Source organism: Cajanus cajan, chromosome 3, assembly GCF_000230855.2.
Source record: "Cajanus cajan strain Asha chromosome 3, NIPB_CcT2T_4, whole genome shotgun sequence".
NCBI classification, from domain to species: domain Eukaryota; kingdom Viridiplantae; phylum Streptophyta; class Magnoliopsida; order Fabales; family Fabaceae; genus Cajanus; species Cajanus cajan.
The window spans coordinates 70092782-70111416 of NC_138519.1; the positions used below are offsets into that span (position 1 = coordinate 70092782).

The following is an 18635-nucleotide window of genomic DNA, read 5'->3' on the forward strand; positions in this document are numbered from 1 at the left end:
GAGAGAAACACGTACGTACTTTCAATTTATAGCATCTGCATGATGCATGGCAGTCACACGCATTTGACCTACGACACCTATCTCTATTTAGCACTGACCAAAAGAGGAGCAAGAAACGGACACAACCCAAAATCACGTTACATCACAAGCAACACAACCACCACGAAAACCTCGTATCTTCCGAACCCTCCTCTTTTTTTAACCCTAGAAAACTAACTAACTACCCTGTCAACTTTTCTCTCCTATATCCTCTTGTTCCCCTCCACCACCAGGAAGGGCAGGGATAAAGGCAGCCAGAGAGGCTTTTTCACTTTCTCTTTTACATTCCAAAGTCCAACAAACCCTAATTAAACATTTAAACACATCACAAAATATGAATTTTAAGCCCTGGCTCGCTCTGCTCCTCCTGGCCCTGGCCATGGCCATGGTGGCTGAAGCTTCCAAAGTACATCAAGAATACGGGTTTGGTGCTGTGGGAGATCTCATTGGAGACGACAATGAGATGTTGCTCGATTCTGAATCCAACCGTCGCACACTCGGGAGCCGACAAAGGTACTGAGGGGTTATTTTATATTTGTTTTGTAGAGATATATTTTTCATGAGGAGTATGATATATTGTTATGTACCTAGAAATGACATATGTTTCTATATTAATATGATATTATTTGCGTCTAAATTTTGAATAATGTGAAACTTTGCTTTTATATAAACAGATACATCAGCTATGGTGCCCTTAGGGCAAACAACGTGCCATGTGGCAGGCATGGACGGTCCTACTACAATTGCCAACAGAGGGGTCGTGCCAACCCTTACTCTCGTGGCTGCAGCCGCATCACACATTGTGCTAGGGACACCAGCAGTTAAATGATGGAACAAGCGAAGTGGGAAAAGAAGATATATACGTATATATATGTGGTATAATAACTATTGTGGCTGGCTTTTGTTCTATGAACAGAGATTCTGGAATAACTTGTAGTTTCTGGCCACACTTACATGTAAGCCTCCCATTGGAATATTTATATTTTAAATACATATATGGTTATTTTATTTATTTGTTTGGGAGGTCGCTTATTTAATTTCGATTGTATGTGTGTGATGCTAATATGGGACCGAATTGGTCTTTCTATATATTCTTTATGTAATCTGTGTATAATTCTTTCTCTTCCTTTTCATCAAGTTAACATGTATGAAGCATAATTAGGATATAGAAAAACATCCAATTTATCAGAAACATACATAAAAAGGAGAGTGATGAAATTTCATGTTGTTAATTAAAGCTTTTCGCATTACGCTTTTACTTTTATATGTATATGTATATATTATTATAATAATAATAATTATTATTATTATTATTATTATTATTATGCAATTAATAACACATATTAAAGATTCGGTCGTATAAAGAATGTTTACATTATTATTCGATCATAAATTGTGATAAATTTATTAATTTTTATAATAACAATACTAAAATTTATACTCATTAAAAAATTATATACTGAGATTGTAATTTTTTTAACTAATAGTATATAGAAATTAAACTCGACAATTAATGTTTGCTATGTTTTGTTCCATTGCTTTTTGAAGGCAACCATATAATCATCTTGTCAGATATAAAATTAATCTGTTTTGGTTTCAAATAATTTCTCAGTTATGTACATATAATCATATTCTCTTGTTTTCAATTTGATGTACCTTTCTCGGCTACAGTTATCCAAAAGCACATTATATTTTTTTAAGCTTTTCTAAAGCACGTTGAGAATTTTTTTTTGTTGGCATGCACATCAAACAATTTAGCACATCGTTCCTTCATTATATAATAACCTAAAATCCCTTCTTTAAACATCTAATTAAATTAATTAATAGTCATGATTAATACAATTTAACCAATGTTATCAAGTGTATAAACTATATTTTAATTAGTTGGTGTACGTTCACCTTTTCAGCAATACGATTTGATTGGGAATCTTTCTGCACAAAGTTGTTGTACAGCACGTTTAATAACTAATAATGATTAAGAGGTATATTAATGTCCAAAAACAGAATATATAGGCATATTTATTAATTAACTAAGCATATAAATTAAAAACAATTTTTCACCTTTTCTTGAATTGTGATCTCGTGTAGGGTCTAATTTATGACTTTTTTGCTTGTTTAGGACCAACGGTAGGGCAACCTACTTGGAATTATCACTTGTGATCGGAAGTTTTAAACATGGATTACGTTTGTATGGATTGAATATGGTAGATTTCTTTATGCTGACAACATCAATATTATTGTATTGTAGAATTGGACCCCTTTCAAATTTTTCAGGCTACTAAAAGGAGAAAATCCTTTTAAAAAATCAGCTTATAGCAACCTAAAATTAACAAAAGTGAAGAAATGTCTTGCAGCCTAAAAGGGTAAATACTTATCTTTAGAAGAAGAATTGTGCCGGTGAACTTTGTACTGTCTAGCTAGTTTACCACTGTATTTTCTTTCTTTTACTAAAATGCTTTATAAAGTGGTTCATATTTTGATTTCTATACAAAGAAATTTTCTATAGTCGAGTGTGAAAGATAGGAACAAATTCCTTGGTGAGGTGGGGGAAAAGTGTGTCTCAGCCATTAGAGAAAGGATGTTTGGGGATAAAAAACTTTCATTTGTTCAATATTAGTATTAGTATGTATTGTACATAGATGTTGAGAACATGAACTGATCTAAACTCTTAAGACGTGTAATGCATCATCTTAAAAGACTTATTTGCAAACTCCCACACAAGTTTCCTAGGATATAAAAGGATCTTTCTAGTACTAGATTGGAATACAAAACTAGCAAGTTTTTAACCTAGAAAAGAGAAAACAGATAATAGAGCAATGTTCAGTGCATCTGACTCATACCGAATCTTAATATTTATAGGAGAGGGACCATTGTGACTATATAATTAATCACGATAATTAAAATTAATTAATTTTAAAAAAAATTATTATTAAAATTAAGTAAAACTACAATGGTCCCCCCACATATTTCAAAAGGTTTTTAAAAGAATATTATGGATTCTCATATAAGATGTAATACATCAGACCTAGTGTAACAAGCTATTAAACCAGACCGAAATTGATTAAACTTAAAACATAGGGTACTAAGTGTAGCAAGTTATTGAACCCAAAACACTTGATGTGTTTCAGAGGTAGTCAATCACAATACACCCCCACAATTGTTGCTCTTATCGTTGTGTTGCACTTTCAGGTCATATGCAAGGCCAATATTCATGAGTGTTCTAAAGATCTTACCATGATCTCATGCAAGTGATCCCACTTGACACTCTATACTACAAATCATACACCACCCATAAGGGATATAAAAATCATTAAAATCTTAATAAGAGGTTAATCTCATAATCACATAAAGCTCATCTATAAAAAATGATCCTCTTATTAATGTAGCTTTAGCACTTTCTCACATTATAGGAAGAGATTAAAAAATTTAGTGCTAACAAAATTAACAAGTGACTTATTTTTTTTTCATTAAACATTCTTCATGAGATCTCCAATCAAAAAGGTTGAGTTATTATCACTATTTATTTCAAACGCTTTAATAAAATATCATTCCCTTCAATGTAATTATGAATAACTCACATAATCATTTTCAATCCTTTTAAGCAATTGTTATATTACATCATTTCTTAATTTTATATTCTCAAAGGAATATTTGCTAAGAGGTTCTCAACCACTAAACCTTATAATCAATCATCTATAAAGTAACAAACTTTAATTCAATAATTACTATTGGTTGATCTCAAATTAATTATACTACAACAAAGTGTAATGACACAACATTAGTGAATTTTTTCTCATATGGGTCCAAGATTCAATTAATTATCATTGTATTTTCTAATATAATGAAAAATTCACAATGTTAATACTATAATTTATGGCATCTCTCTAGCATATCATGATATCTGGCAAAATTGTTAACAATTCACATTCTCATACAATAACTTTTAAGAGTTAAACTCAAAAGGCTCACATCATTAATATCAAAGGTATTAACATTCATCGTATGATAATGCATTTAATTAAGATACTCAAATGCCACTAACTATCTCTTATGTAATGTCATATAGATTAACATATTGTCTCAAAAGAAAATAAAGTATATAATCACTAGATCAATTATATATGGTCACAATAAAATATGAGATTTAAAAACCAATATCTCTAAAAAATATAGATCAAAATATTTTTATAACCACATAAATTGACGCACATTAATTTTTATTGGTAATATATATAGGGTGAATCTCATCTTATTCATAAGAACTAATATTGATAATTAATTGTTCCTACTATGGAAAGAATCTCAAAAATCAATTTCTCACGTCATTTTTCAAATGATACCCCCCAATTTATTCTTTCCATCATTTCACCACATGCTTTCACACAAATAAATAAATATTTAATTCTCCTCAAAGGCTTTTAATTTAATGCACAAATAAATATATAAAATCTGCTCTCAACATAATGTGCTAATCATGATTGTGAATGACGTCACATGCGCCACACTTTTAATTAGTAGTTACAACACAAAGTAATTTAATTACCAATTAATATATATAATTGAATATAATAATTCAATATAACAGTATGTTACGTACCATGATATCCATGCATAAAATATTTAACACATGTTGATTAAGAAAATTTGGACAAATTCTTACCAAATTGATTGCTCAATTAATTATGCTTACTGTTATTGATATGAACTCCTTCTTATGAAACTCATCACTCTAGAATACCCAATGGTAGAACCACATCAGATTGACCAATTAACACCTTGTTTTCTTCCACATGTGATCGTCACTGTAGCGTATACATTGCATTCTCTTCATAATCATAGTCTCATGCTCATCTATATCTCATTCATCAAGAATTTTCATAGACAACTTTAAGGTCTTTAGATTATTGTCCACAAATACTGAGAACACGAACTAGCAAAATCCCTATGATACAACAAAATTTTCCTAGTAGTAGACTAGGATACAAAACTAGCAAGTTTTGAATCCAAAAGAGAGAAGAGAGTAGTGTTCAGTATCTATTTATAGGAGGAGGACACTAATTGTTGTGACTATAATTAATCACGATAATTAAAATTATAACTAATCTTGAAATCTTTAATCATTAAAATTAAACTATAATAATTAAATTATTATATCTCATTAAAATTGATATTAATTAAGTTTTAATACCAGTAATTAATAAAATAATTATTTAAAATTTAAATTTAAATTCAAAATAATTTTATGAATTAAATTTTTGAAATATCTCAAAATATAGAATATTATGTAGAAAAATGGAGGCTCTTAAATGATAAGGAAGTTAATTGGTACGGGTTACTTTTAACTAAATATGGCCCTTAATTTCACAAGAATTCTCTTGATATATATATATATATATAATATATATATATATATATATATATAATATATATATATATATATAGAGAGAGAGAGATAGATAGAAAGAGAGAGAAAGAAATGTTTCATTTTGATGGAAAGTTATTTGCTTAGTTGAGAGGATATCATGTGTGCATCATATATCTTCTTTTCAAATGCCATTTCAAGAGAATGATCAGGTGAGCAAACATGATTCTTGCATTAATTAAGGGGCTCTAAAAAAAATAGTTTTTTTTTTCAGATTTGTATCAAATTTCTATCAAGATGGAAGAAAATGTTTGAGAAGGGTGTGATTGGAACCTTTGAGTAAGGCAGTGGACATGATATGTGTAGGCTTTTATTTGTGTGCGAGGAGGAAAGGCTAGTTGAACTAGTTAATTTATTAAATAAGTTCACCTAATTTATCTAATGAAGGAAAGGATGAGTGAATATGGAAGGAAGAGAGATCAAAGATTTTTATTTTGAAATTTACCTATTGTCTTTTGCAGCAACCAAATGATCCAGGAGATTTTGATGAGAATGCAGTTGTGATGTTTACAAAAATTTCTAAATGCTAAGTTCCAATTTAATGCCTTGGCATTTTCATGGGAGATTCTACTAGATATAGGACCCCTTCTTAAGTTTTTTTTTTTTTTCATAAGGGTCAGATTCACAAACCTCAACATAATTAAGGATTGTTTTCTCCATCTTAAGAAAAGAAAAAATTTAGGATTGTGATCAAATGTTTTTCCCCCTTTTTGTATAGTGTTGTTTCACTACAAAAAAATGTTATATATAATAATATATAAAAAATATCATTATAGATATAAAATATTAAAGTATAAATCTATTTAACATATAATTTTACATAATTTTAATGTTAATTTTAAATAAAATTTAACGACATATATTATGTATTATTATAATTTATATTTATATTTTTAATAATATATTAATATATATTATATTTATAGTATGAATTATTTTTAATGATAAATATTGTGTTACTATATATATATTATTATATGACAGTTTTTTTTTTTTTAGTGTTTGATATTCTTTCTATTTGTAATCGAGTGTGTATGTGGTTAGTCTTCCCTAACTCAACTAAACAACACTTATCATGACTTTCTTGTTAAGGGGAAATGAGGCAGTTTTTTGTTTTCAACTGTGATGTATAGTCATTTAATCAATGTGGCTTATGGGAAATAATATTCTATCTATGACTGGTGTATTTAAATCATTGATCTTTTGGACTTGATTGATATAAAAAAACAGCTTGCATATGAATGCATTTATTATTGTCTTTTTTTTTTAATAAAATGAGTAACTTTTTTTTATATATTGTATGAGTTATTTTTTTTAAAAAAAATTCGATATTATTTTAGAACCAATTCCTATTATTTCTTAAAAAATATTTTTTAATTTTAAACAGGTCATTATTCCACATCTAAAAATATATTAATTTGTTAAATAAAATCTACAAAAATTAATTTTTAAACAAGTAATATTTAAAAAAAAAAATGAGACAAATACAATTCATCATAGTTTGTGGGTGAGTATACGTCAGTACATGCATTTGTCTCGTTAACAAAAAATAATTTCATTTATTTTCTCTTTGTGGTATTGTATATGTATGTGGTATCCTAAGATCATTTCATGTACAGGATTATTTTTTTAGTTTATAAATTATTATCATAATTATTTTAATTTATTAAAATATGAGTTGATTATTTATAATATACTAATTACATATAAAAAAATATTTAAATGTGAATATACACCAACATATATGACTGCGTATGAATTGTTCATTCAATAGAAAACAATTCACTTTTTTCATTTATGTGAGATTGTATATATTTTAAAATTTTATTTTTAATAATATTAAATAAATTATATTTTATCACTCAAATTAAAAAATAATTCTTAATGACGTATTTAAAAAATAATTTTTTTTATTTTTTTAAAATCATATTTATTAACCTAATTAATATTATTAATATAAAATAGATTAATAGATCAAATTAAACTTTTAAAAAATTAAGTCTGATCTATAAAAAATGATAAATAACAGATTAAATTTTAATTTTAATTTTATAAATAAACATAATTTATAACTTTTTTTAATAAATAAACTTAACTTATATATTCAAAACCTAATCTATCATTATATACTAATGGCATAATTATGCATTCTATCAAATTCTCATGTGCTCTTACTAAATTCCTGTGAAACTTCAACGCGATTCCATCCATATGGGTATACAATTCAATCCCTTAGCCTTGCATTCAACAAGGGCAAGATCTTAATTTAATTGTTTCAATTATTAATATATTTCCTTTACTGTCAATGACTTGAAAGTAGCATGACTAATTCGCTAGCCGAAATTTCCAAATAATTAAGTCCATTTACTAGCTATCTTCAAGTGCCATGACTTATTTTATGTCACAAATCTTACCTAATTTGAAATTAATTAAAGAATTATATATTAATAATAAAGCTTTTTAAATTAATAAATAATATTTTTTATATTATAATATTATTTATCTTAAAAGACACGTGATAAAATATAACTTCATTGATTGTAACATGCTAATTTAATTCTATAATTTAATCATATACAATATTAAAATTGATATATTATATTAAATTAAATTAATTTTATTACATATATTATTAAATTTTAATTTTTTTATTTCAGGTTCAAACAAATAACCTTAATAAAATTTGGGTATACATGATAAAGACAAAAATTTGTCTCAATCCTTAATTTCCCCACAAACACCCCTGTCTAAATAACATATTTGTGCTATGAAAAATTGAGAATGTAAAAAATTAAATAATCTAACAATATCTTCGTTTCTCCTAAATGACCAGTAGAGAAATTCAGGTGTTTAAAATAATATTTAGAAAAAATGATTTGAAATGATTAAATTTGTTCAAATGTATATTGCATATAATCTCGTTTCCCACACTTCATCAATATTGTACCTTATGGATGGTATGTATGCATGTATCTTTGTTTCCGGCTCATGTGGAACGGTGGATAGTTTCATTGAAACTTGTTACATGCACAAGTAGGTATATAAACAAGTATATTGCGTATATATTCTTGTTCCTTTTAAGAATATTTCGCCTACAACTAGCAGTCTAGCACCATATAAGACATAATGACAACAAAGATTTGACGATAAAAAATGTTATATAATAACATTTAAAAGTATCACATTATATATATATATAAATTTATTTAACATATATTTATGTATAATTTTAATTTTAATGTTGACTTTGAATGAAATTCAATAATTTTTTTAATGTTAATATAGTCTATATTTAAATTTTTTAATAATATATCAATATATATTATATTTATATTATATATAAAAGTAATTTGTGATGACATGTATAATATTTTTATAATATTCTTATAAGGTATATATATAATTTTTTTTTATAATAGTTATTCTCTAGGTATAATATAACTTAAGCTACACAACAAGTGCTATGATTACATGTTATTCAATAATCAGTATGCCAAATTGCTGGGAAATGAAACTCAGACATGAACCAATCATGCAAGTAGTGAAAACTAAGGCATGGGAGATCTGTGTCTTTTTCTTTCTCCATAATATTCAAGTACAAGGTCAAGATTTGTGGCTACACTCTACTTCAACAATACAGTTTAGTATAGGATATTAATTAGTACCGAAACCAAATGTTTTGAAATCATTTTTGAAAGGTTATAGAGTAAATTGAACATTTTGAAAATTGAGAAAAATTTATACAGAAAGCAAAAAAATGTAAATCATCTTTTTTTTTTTCTTTCCTGAATTTAGAATACATTCTTTAAATTAAGAATATGTTAAATAAATTTTTAAAAGTATAAATTCTCGATTACATTAGTTTAAAATTGAAAAAACTTGTATGATTAAAATGATGAGATATTACTAAAACTGATAATAAGTAATTAATTTTTTTATGTATTTTTTCTTAAATTTAATGCGATAATATTCATCGGTCATCACTTTTAATGACTAAAGTGACTGGACTATAAAATGTATAACCTATAAATTATTTAAGTAAAATGTTCGAATTCATATCGTGGTAGGCCTTGGTCATATAAATATGAGTAAGTAAAAGTTGAATATGACCTCTGTAACGACCCGACTAGTCACTACACACAGCACAGCATACTAGAAACACCACATAGAATGGAACAAGTGTATATATATAAGGTCTAGAATATATACATATACAAGATCCAAGTCTAGATAGAGTTAAAGTGTACAAAATATATTAAATGCTACTACACAAGTAGCTAAAACAACAAAACATTCTAAAAGATCAGCTTTGTCTGCCAGCTGCAAACTTACCACACCAGCCACTACCCTATCCCTGTTATGCTCCCATACATAGTATAATCATCGCAGTCCAAACACCATGGAAACAACAAAGGGTAAGCTAGTGAAAATAAATCAACATACATATATAACAATATGAATGTAAACAACTACAACTATCAGCACATCAGCCAGCTTATACTACACCACAACATTCGACAATATCAGCACCGCAAGGCGGCAATATCAGCACTGCATAGCAGCAATAACAGCATCACTCTAGTGGCTATAACAGCACCGCATAGCGGCAATAACAACACCACAATAGTGGCTATAATAGCACCACAATAGTGGCTATAACAGCATACAACACAGCACAGCACAGCAATATCAGCATACAGCATTAACAGCTTACATCACAACTAATAATATTCACCACAGCTTAAACAACTCACAGCATAACACAGCACAGCAAATCAGCTTATAGCACAGCTAAGTAGTATTCCGCACAGCTTACTACTCACATCTCAGCTCAATAGTCTATAGTACAGCAATATTATAATTTAATATTAAAATCATCAATAACAACTCAGCTCAGCACGACAATCTACATCTATTACAGCTTAACATCATTATTCAGCGTTATCACCTAGTCAGCACAGCATATTCATCAATTACAACTTAGTTCGGTATAAAACAGCATCCATCAGCAATTTCAACAAAATTTAACAACTATCAGCATATAAGTTATCATCATCATACGCGTCCGGCGCACTCATAGTTGCGCTCGGCATGGTACAACCAGAGAGCACCAGGGGCCATCACGCCCGGCACAAGAGTGCTCGCGCCCGGCGTGACCCAGCTAGAGAGCCCAAGGCTCTCACGCGCCTGGCGCAATTACGAATTGCGCCCAGCGCGAACCCAGGCAGAGACTCTAAGGAGCCTCACGCGCCCGGCGTGCCCTAACCCGTGCCCAGCGCGAGGAAGGCAAAGACCTCCCAAGGTCTCGCGCCCGGCGTAAATCTGAATTGCGCCCAGCGCAACCATGGCAAAGACTCCTAAGGAATCTCACGCCTAGTGCGGCAAGGGGCGCACCCAGCGCGAAGCCAGAACAACCCAAAACATATCACAACTGATATCACGCCCGGAGCGGTCCAAGTCACGCCCGGCGAGGGCCAGTCAAAGACTCCCATTCTCAAGCTCGCCCGACGCGAACATCATTGCGCCTAGCGGGCTTGCCCAAATGGGGTCTCCTGGTGGTCACGCGCCCGACGCGAAGAACTGGGCCCAACGCGAGGCTCAGTAACAACCCTCAATTTTCAAAAAACTTCACCCAATCTTGCAAAAACAACCAGAAAACCAACATGCAATCCATCCAAAAGTCCTCATTTTCATCTAACATCAAGAAAAACACCTCATTTTCAACATGCAACTTCGAATCAAAGAAAACCCCCAAATTTCCTCAAAACCCCCGAAAACTCCAAACCCTTAATTTCATCATTCTCAGCCAAAATCATCAAACATCAACAGCTAATGAGCTCCTATAACTCATTTACGTCCAAAAACGGTGAAAAACCTAGCTTCCCTTACCTCGGTAGAAGATTCTGAGCTCCGGGAAAAAGAGAATGAAGAAGGAGGAGCTTGATCGGAGAAGAAGAACAAGCTTGGACAACAAAGGAGGAGAAAAGAGCTCCGTACACTCAGCTAGCAAAAAAAATTCGAACCTACTCCACACCACCACCTTGAGACAGCAAAATAAGAACAATGAGACCCAAGGCACAAGAGTGAGCAAGGAGAAGAACAAGATAGTGAGTGAGAGTGAACGAGAGTAAGGGTAGGAGGGTGGAATGAGAAAGAAAAGGAAAGGGCCTCACAACCTCCACAAATTTTCATTATTATTGCAAGATATATAATCAAAGTGTGTTTGATTTTATTAACAGTTCAAGTATAATTAAGTTTACATCTTTTATGATTTTAGGTTTATTCTTCTAGATAAATAAAACATTGTTAAGAGGGGACTATATTAATAATACACTACTAAAAAAATGTTATTTTCCTCCGAATTTTTCTTAAAAAAATATTTGTAGAAATTTTTTGCAAATTTTATTACAATAATAATTTCACAAAAAAAATTATGAATTTATTTGCGAAAAAAAATTTATAGATATTTCTTACAAATTTTTTTATGAAAAATAATCTAAATAAATTTTTTGCAAATTTTGCTACAATTTTAATGATCATATAATTTTTTTTTCATGGTAAAAATTTGCAGAAAATATTGTAAGAATTTTATTTTGTTTCTTAAAGATTTTATTGCAAAAATAAATTCGCAAGTTATGTTTACTAAATAGTAAAAAAATTTCGCAGGTAACTTTCCCTGTGAATTAAAATTTGTAGGAAAATTCGCAGGGAAAATCAAAAAAATATTTAAATTTATAAGTTTAATATTTAAAAAAAAAACTTCAAGTCCCATATCGATTGAAAATAAAAAAATTAAAGAGTATATAAGCTGGGGCAACACTTACTTTACAAGTTAATTGATGGAACTAGGAGAGGAGATTGTTGTTCCTCCACTTTGCTCCATGCTTAGGACCGAATCTCTTGAGGTAGACCTTGGATTGAAGCCTGAAATCTCCTTGAAGAAATCTTCAATGGAGGTGATGCCTTAGAAGGAGGTTCAGTTACTTCTCTTGGAGGTAGAAGCTTGAGGAACCTAGACTAAGGTTTTGAAGAACTTTGGAGAATCCTTAGAGTAGGAAATTCTCCAGGGTTTCTATGAGAGACTCTTGAGAGAGAAATCAGAATTTTATTTCTCTAAATGTCAAAAGTGATTACAAATGAGGTATTTAGAAATATATAGGGAAAGATAGCTTGTAGGAGAAGCTATCCTTAACCATGGTTCACTAGGAACCATGGTAGAGTTAGCTTTAACTCCTACGGTTTAGGTGGCTTCTAGGAGAAGCTAACCTTGACCATGGTTCACTTAAGAACCATGGTAAGGTTGGCTTAAACTCCCTTGGTTTAGTAGCTTGCAAGGCAAGCTTCAAAAACCAAGAAGAGGGGCTTTAGAAATCTGGCCAAAGGAAGACATGTGGGTTAGGCGGCCTTGTTCTCAAAATGCTCCATGAATTAATTTGAAAATCTTTGATTTGGGTTAGCTAGGTTCATCATATGATGATGAGGCCTAGCTAATTCAAATCTATAAAAAATTAGGAGCAAAATGAGTCCAATATGCAAAATTTTGCCTAGGCCCAACTCAGGCCCAATTTCTAAGCACACTCCCTAGCTTTGCTAAACGTCACCCCCTTTTTCCTACTGAAAAAATACAAAATGAAAGTATCAACTAGGGAGGTTAAATGGAGTTAAACTCTCCAAGTAACCTACCTTAAAATCAATATACAAACACTAGAAAAAGCAAGAAAAGTGCCTCACAAATACAAAGGCAAAAAATAACCTATACAAGAGACTACTATATGTACAAACAAATGAAAAGGTCTTTAAAATCATCCCATTCCTCTTGGTTCTTTTAAGATATCACCTCTTGGATTCCTTGGCCTTGACCATAGTCTATCATCCCCTCCCTCTTGAAGAGGATTTGACCTCAAATCTCGAGGGTCTTCATGATTATTGGCCACACCTACAAATATATAATAAAATTCATTAGAGGTGATATTCTCAACATATAAATGTAAAAGGTATATCCTAGTAGGAATCCTTTCATAGAACCTAAAGAAATCTATGATACTAGACCTACTAATATAATGAATAGGATCCTCTCCTAAAGATAGACTAGGTATATTTCTAAATCCTAAAAATGTGCTGAAACTAAAACTATAGCACACTAAAGACTTAACCCTAAAAACCAAAATATTTTGCCTAAAGTACCCTATGTGGTAACCTAGGCATTTCCTAGAAAATAATGAAAAAACTACTAAGAAATTTCCTAAACAATTTTCGATTATATTATTTGTTAGATAGTTATGAAAAGAATTTGTCATAAGGAACCTTGAAGGTTCATATGTTATATCCAACAGATAATATATTCCATAAATTGGGTGCATTATTGACACAACTAAGGTAGGACAAGTCCTACACAAAGGAAGGCTATCTACCTTGGGCACCACCAAGGAAGTAGCATGAGAGGTAGAACTAAATGAAGTCCACTTCTCCTTCACAAAATCTTGAAGTTGAGATTCTTTTTCTTTAAAAATAATGGATTTGTGAATCTCTTCTTCAAGACTAGTGGCAGCGTGAGGGTAAGAGTTAAGGTCTTTATGAATAAAGAGAATAGTTTTCATAGGTTCTTTAGTGATAAAGCAATTCTCTTTAGATATAATTCCCTTAGAGGATATTTCTTCCTCTTTACTCTTCCCTACCTTTTCTCTTTTTCTTTTGTTTTTCATTTGTGCTTGATCCTCAGCCACTTGTTGAGGTGAAAGAGGATAAAGTACAAATTTCTTTTCCTTGTGAGTGAAGGTAATTTCATTAGTAAGACCATCATGTACAGTTTTCTTTTCAAATTGCCATGGTCTTCCTAACAAAATATGAAAAGCTTCCATTGGTACTATATCACATAAAGCTTGGTCCTCATACTTCCCAATGGAAAACGTGACCTTCACTTGTTGGTCAACTACTATGTCACCATCCTTATTAAGCCATTGCAAATGATAAGGTTGAGGATGTGGCATAGTAATTAGACTCAACTTTTTAACCAACCTAGTGCTACAACAGTTGCACCATGAACCACTATCAACAATGAGAGAACAAGCATTGTTTAAAACATTACATCTTGTATGAAAGATGTTCTCTCATTGTGATAGGGTACCACTAGGTTGATTATGAAGGATTCTCCTAAGCATTAGGAGCTCTCCTTCATAAGGATAAATTGGCTCCACTTTGGACCTCTGAAGCTTTGTTTCAACCTCACTCTCACTAGAAGAGGAGGTAGTAGTCTCTTCTTGACTACTATAAGTGTCATGCCCCCTTAAGATCATAACTTTCTTTGTAGGACATTGAGAAGCAATGTGACCTCTCCCTAGACACTTGAAACATTTAATATCACTAGTCTTTGTGCTAGTGTGTGGAGTGATGAGATCTCTATCCTTATCTTTATTTTTCTCTTTCCTTTTAGCTAATTCTTTGGAGGGTTCTGAAATAATTTTCTTTTCAAAAGGTTTTTCTTCCTCCAAGTAGTCTTTCCTAAGAGATCTAGAGTGGGAGCTTTCTCTTTTAGAAGATTTTCTCAACATTTGTTGTTCTACCCTTACACAAAGTTGGACCAAGTCATTTAGGTCCTTGTAGGGTAGTAGCTCCACTTGGTCTCTAATCTCTAAGTTAAGACCACTTAAGAATCTGGCTACTGTAGTGGCTTCCTCTTCTCTTATGCATGCCCTCATCATTAAAAGCTCCATTTGTTGTCTATAGAGTTCTACAGACATATCTCTTTGTTGAAGCCTTTGGAGCTTATTCATAAGCTCCCTACCATAGTAAGAGGGAATGTGTCTCCTCCGCAATGCACTCCTAAGATCATTCCAATATTGGATAGGTGGATCATTGTGGAGACGTCTTTCTCTTTCCAAAGAGGTCCACCAATACATTGCATGCCCTTGAAAGCTAAGGGTTGCAAGAGGGACTTTTCTTTCTTCACTTACCTTATGGCAAGCAAAGAGTTGTTCTACCTTCATCTCCCAATCAAGGTAGGCCTCCACATCATCCTTCCCAAAAAATTGAGGGAGATCCACCTTGGATTCCCTAGTTTTAATAGTTATTCTTGGGGGAGGTTGATAATGGTTACCTACATTAAGGCTTTCATTAGGAGATGTGTATTGTGAATGTGAACTCCTACTCTTTTTCCTATGTTTCCTCATATCTTCTTTCAATTTTTCTTCCTCTTGCTTTAAAATTCTCAACTCTTCCTCAAGATAAGCAAGATGTCCTTCTCTTTCAATTCTTTCCTTCTCTCTTTCAATGGATTCTTGCTTTTTCCAAAGTTTAAGTGATTTGAGCTCTTTAGTGATATAAGAAAGACTTTTTGGAGAGCCATCACTTTCACTATTGGAGGAATTTTGAGACATTTTAATTCAAGAGATATTTTTCACACAAAAATAGTTTTTATGAAAATAAGGTTTTGGAGTGCTTTAGACTTGGCACTTAGAGGTCTAAGAGTACAAATTGAACTTTGGAGGGAGGTGAGCTACTAAAGAGCCACTTAATAACCAAGCTTCTTCAAGTAAAAATCTCTAAACCCCCTTGTACTTTTGTCTTGCACAAAACAATTTTCACAAAGAACTTTTCTTAAAGGAAAAATAACAAGCAAGTGCCTATGTGTACAATTTATAAGATGCTTGAAAACATAAAGAGCAAGAAAACTTAAATTGCTTGAAAACTTAAATGACTGAAAACATAAATTGCTTAAAACATAAATTGCTTGAAAACTTAAACTAGACGTTGAAAGCAATTAAACCTAAGTGAGAGCTTGAAAGGCACCAAAGACCTTCAAGGACCACTCTTACAAGTACTACACGTGATTAGCTATTAAGAGTTCTTAAGGAGAGATGGAGATACACCAAAGGCACTCCAAGACACTCCTTAATAAAGGCCTTGTACAAAAAATTTGGAAATTAAAAATTACAAGAAAATGAAATTCAAATTTTCTTCAAATGAAATGCAAATTCACACTCCAAATGAAATGTAAATTCACAATCAAATGAATTTAGTGGCTGTACTTTAATTTCAAAGAAAACAAATTTCCACTAATTTAGAAACAAATTTAGCAATGGATTTTGTGAGGAAAACTAGTTTTGGAACCAAAAATTCCGTCACTAAATTAGTCTCTAATTTTCACAAAAATTTTTTTACAAATGGTATAACTTCTTCTTGCTCCAAATCAGCCACCAATTGCAGCCTCACAAGGTGTTTCACTCCTCTCTTTAGAAGCAACTTTGATGTTAGTCACTTCTAGGTGTTTCCAAGAGCCTAGCCACCAAGAGAGAACAAACTCCCTAAGCAACCACCAAAGCCTTCAAGTGGATGTCCTTTGCCTTGGCCTCCTACACCTTTCAAGAAGCACTCAACCACCTTCAAGACTGAATATTAGTGCTAAAACTGAAAATGAACAATTTAGAATGGCTACACCAAGTGGTAGAAGAAAATGAGACAAGACTAGAAAGAGTTCCACAAATTGACAAGCAAAAATTAAGGCAAATTTGGAAGCTAGTACACACAAGAGTAACCTAGGAAAGGCACTAGAATGGATTACAAAATTAAAAGCTAAGATTATGAACAAAAACAAGACACAAATAGGTGGCTGAACCAACTAAAAATGTAAGCAAAAATTCATCAAAACCGAGAGCAATTTAAGCAAAATTTTCACTCCTTTTGGCTTTTTCTTTTGCTTTTTCTTTCTTTTCTTTTTAGCAAAATATTTTTCTCTTATTTTTCATTCAATGTTCAGGAGTTTTGAATGCCTTTTGATCACTTAGGAGTCTCGGTTTTAAGGTAGAAAAACTGCAGCAAAAAATTTGACACAAAACAAGAGGTGTTCACATGCAATTTTCAATTAGTGCTACACAATTTTGTACTATTTTTTTGTCAAATTTTTAAGCACTCTTTCTCTTGTTTTTCTAATGCATTTAAGACACTCACACCTCTGTTTTGGTTCTGTTTTAATGTTCAAAAAATTTCAATAAGTCTCAGCCACACAACATACTCAAGGAAAACCTAAGAGGAATTAGTGTTTATGAATTTTTTTGACAAAACTTTTAACAAGACATAATAGAAACCTAACTCTAAGAAATTTGCTAGGACTAATAGCAAATTAAGAACTCAATCATGTAAAACAAAAGCACATATGGTGAGGTACATATTCAATAAGAAAAAATACACAAAAATTTCGGACTCAATCAACACAACACAAAAACTAGGTCAAAACAAGCTAGTCTAGGAATCAATGACATTCAAAGGACTACACATGACTCTAGACAAAACATATGATTCAAAAACAAAATCTAACTCAAAGTATGTTGTCCAATCACGGACACATGTGAATGAATGGAGAAGACTCAAGCAAATACAAAAATGCACAAGTTCAAGAGTACCTAAAAGCACAAAACCGAAAATGATTCATAAGAATAGGAACAAGCAAACATGAATCATTTACTTCATACTTGACATATAGGATCCATCAAAAATTGTATTAGAACTAGATCCATGCAGCAAACACAATTTTAAGACATAGAAAAGGAAGATAAGACATAGAAAAGGAAGAATAGACAACACGGATTCAAGTAAGAAAAGTTAGAAACAAAAACCTCAAGAGCACTAGGCTCTAGATACCAAAAATGATGAAACTAGGAGAGGAGATTGTTGTTCCTCCACTTTGCTCCATGCTTAGGACCGAATCTCTTGAGGTAGACCTTGGATTGAAGCCTGAAATCTCCTTGAAGAAATCTTCAATGGAGGTGATGCCTTAGAAGGAGGTTCAGTTACTTCTCTTGGAGGTAGAAGCTTGAGGAACCTAGACTAAGGTTTTGAAGAACTTTGGAGAATCCTTAGAGTAGGAAATTCTCCAGGGTTTCTATGAGAGACTCTTGAGAGAGAAATCAGAATTTTATTTCTCTAAATGTCAAGTGATTACAAATGAGGTATTTAGAAATATATAGGGAAAGATAGCTTGTAGGAGAAGCTATCCTTAACCATGGTTCACTAGGAACCATGGTAGAGTTAGCTTTAACTCCTACGGTTTAGGTGGCTTCTAGGAGAAGCTAACCTTGACCATGGTTCACTTAAGAACCATGGTAAGGTTGGCTTAAACTCCCTTGGTTTAGTAGCTTGCAAGGCAAGCTTCAAAAACCAAGAAGAGGGGCTTTAGAAATCT

General features: G+C 31.6%; 1 protein-coding gene across 1 annotated transcript; it reads left to right on the forward strand.

The window, feature by feature from the left end:
• Positions 1 to 215: 215 nt before the first annotated feature.
• On the forward strand, positions 216 to 1051 carry LOC109803986 (protein RALF-like 19). Its single transcript, XM_020365709.3, has 2 exons — positions 216 to 552; positions 714 to 1051. The coding sequence occupies exons 1-2, from the start codon at positions 374 to 376 to the stop codon at positions 862 to 864; spliced, it is 330 nt and encodes a 109-aa protein (XP_020221298.1). The 5' UTR covers positions 216 to 373; the 3' UTR covers positions 865 to 1051.
• Positions 1052 to 18635: the final 17584 nt, after the last annotated feature.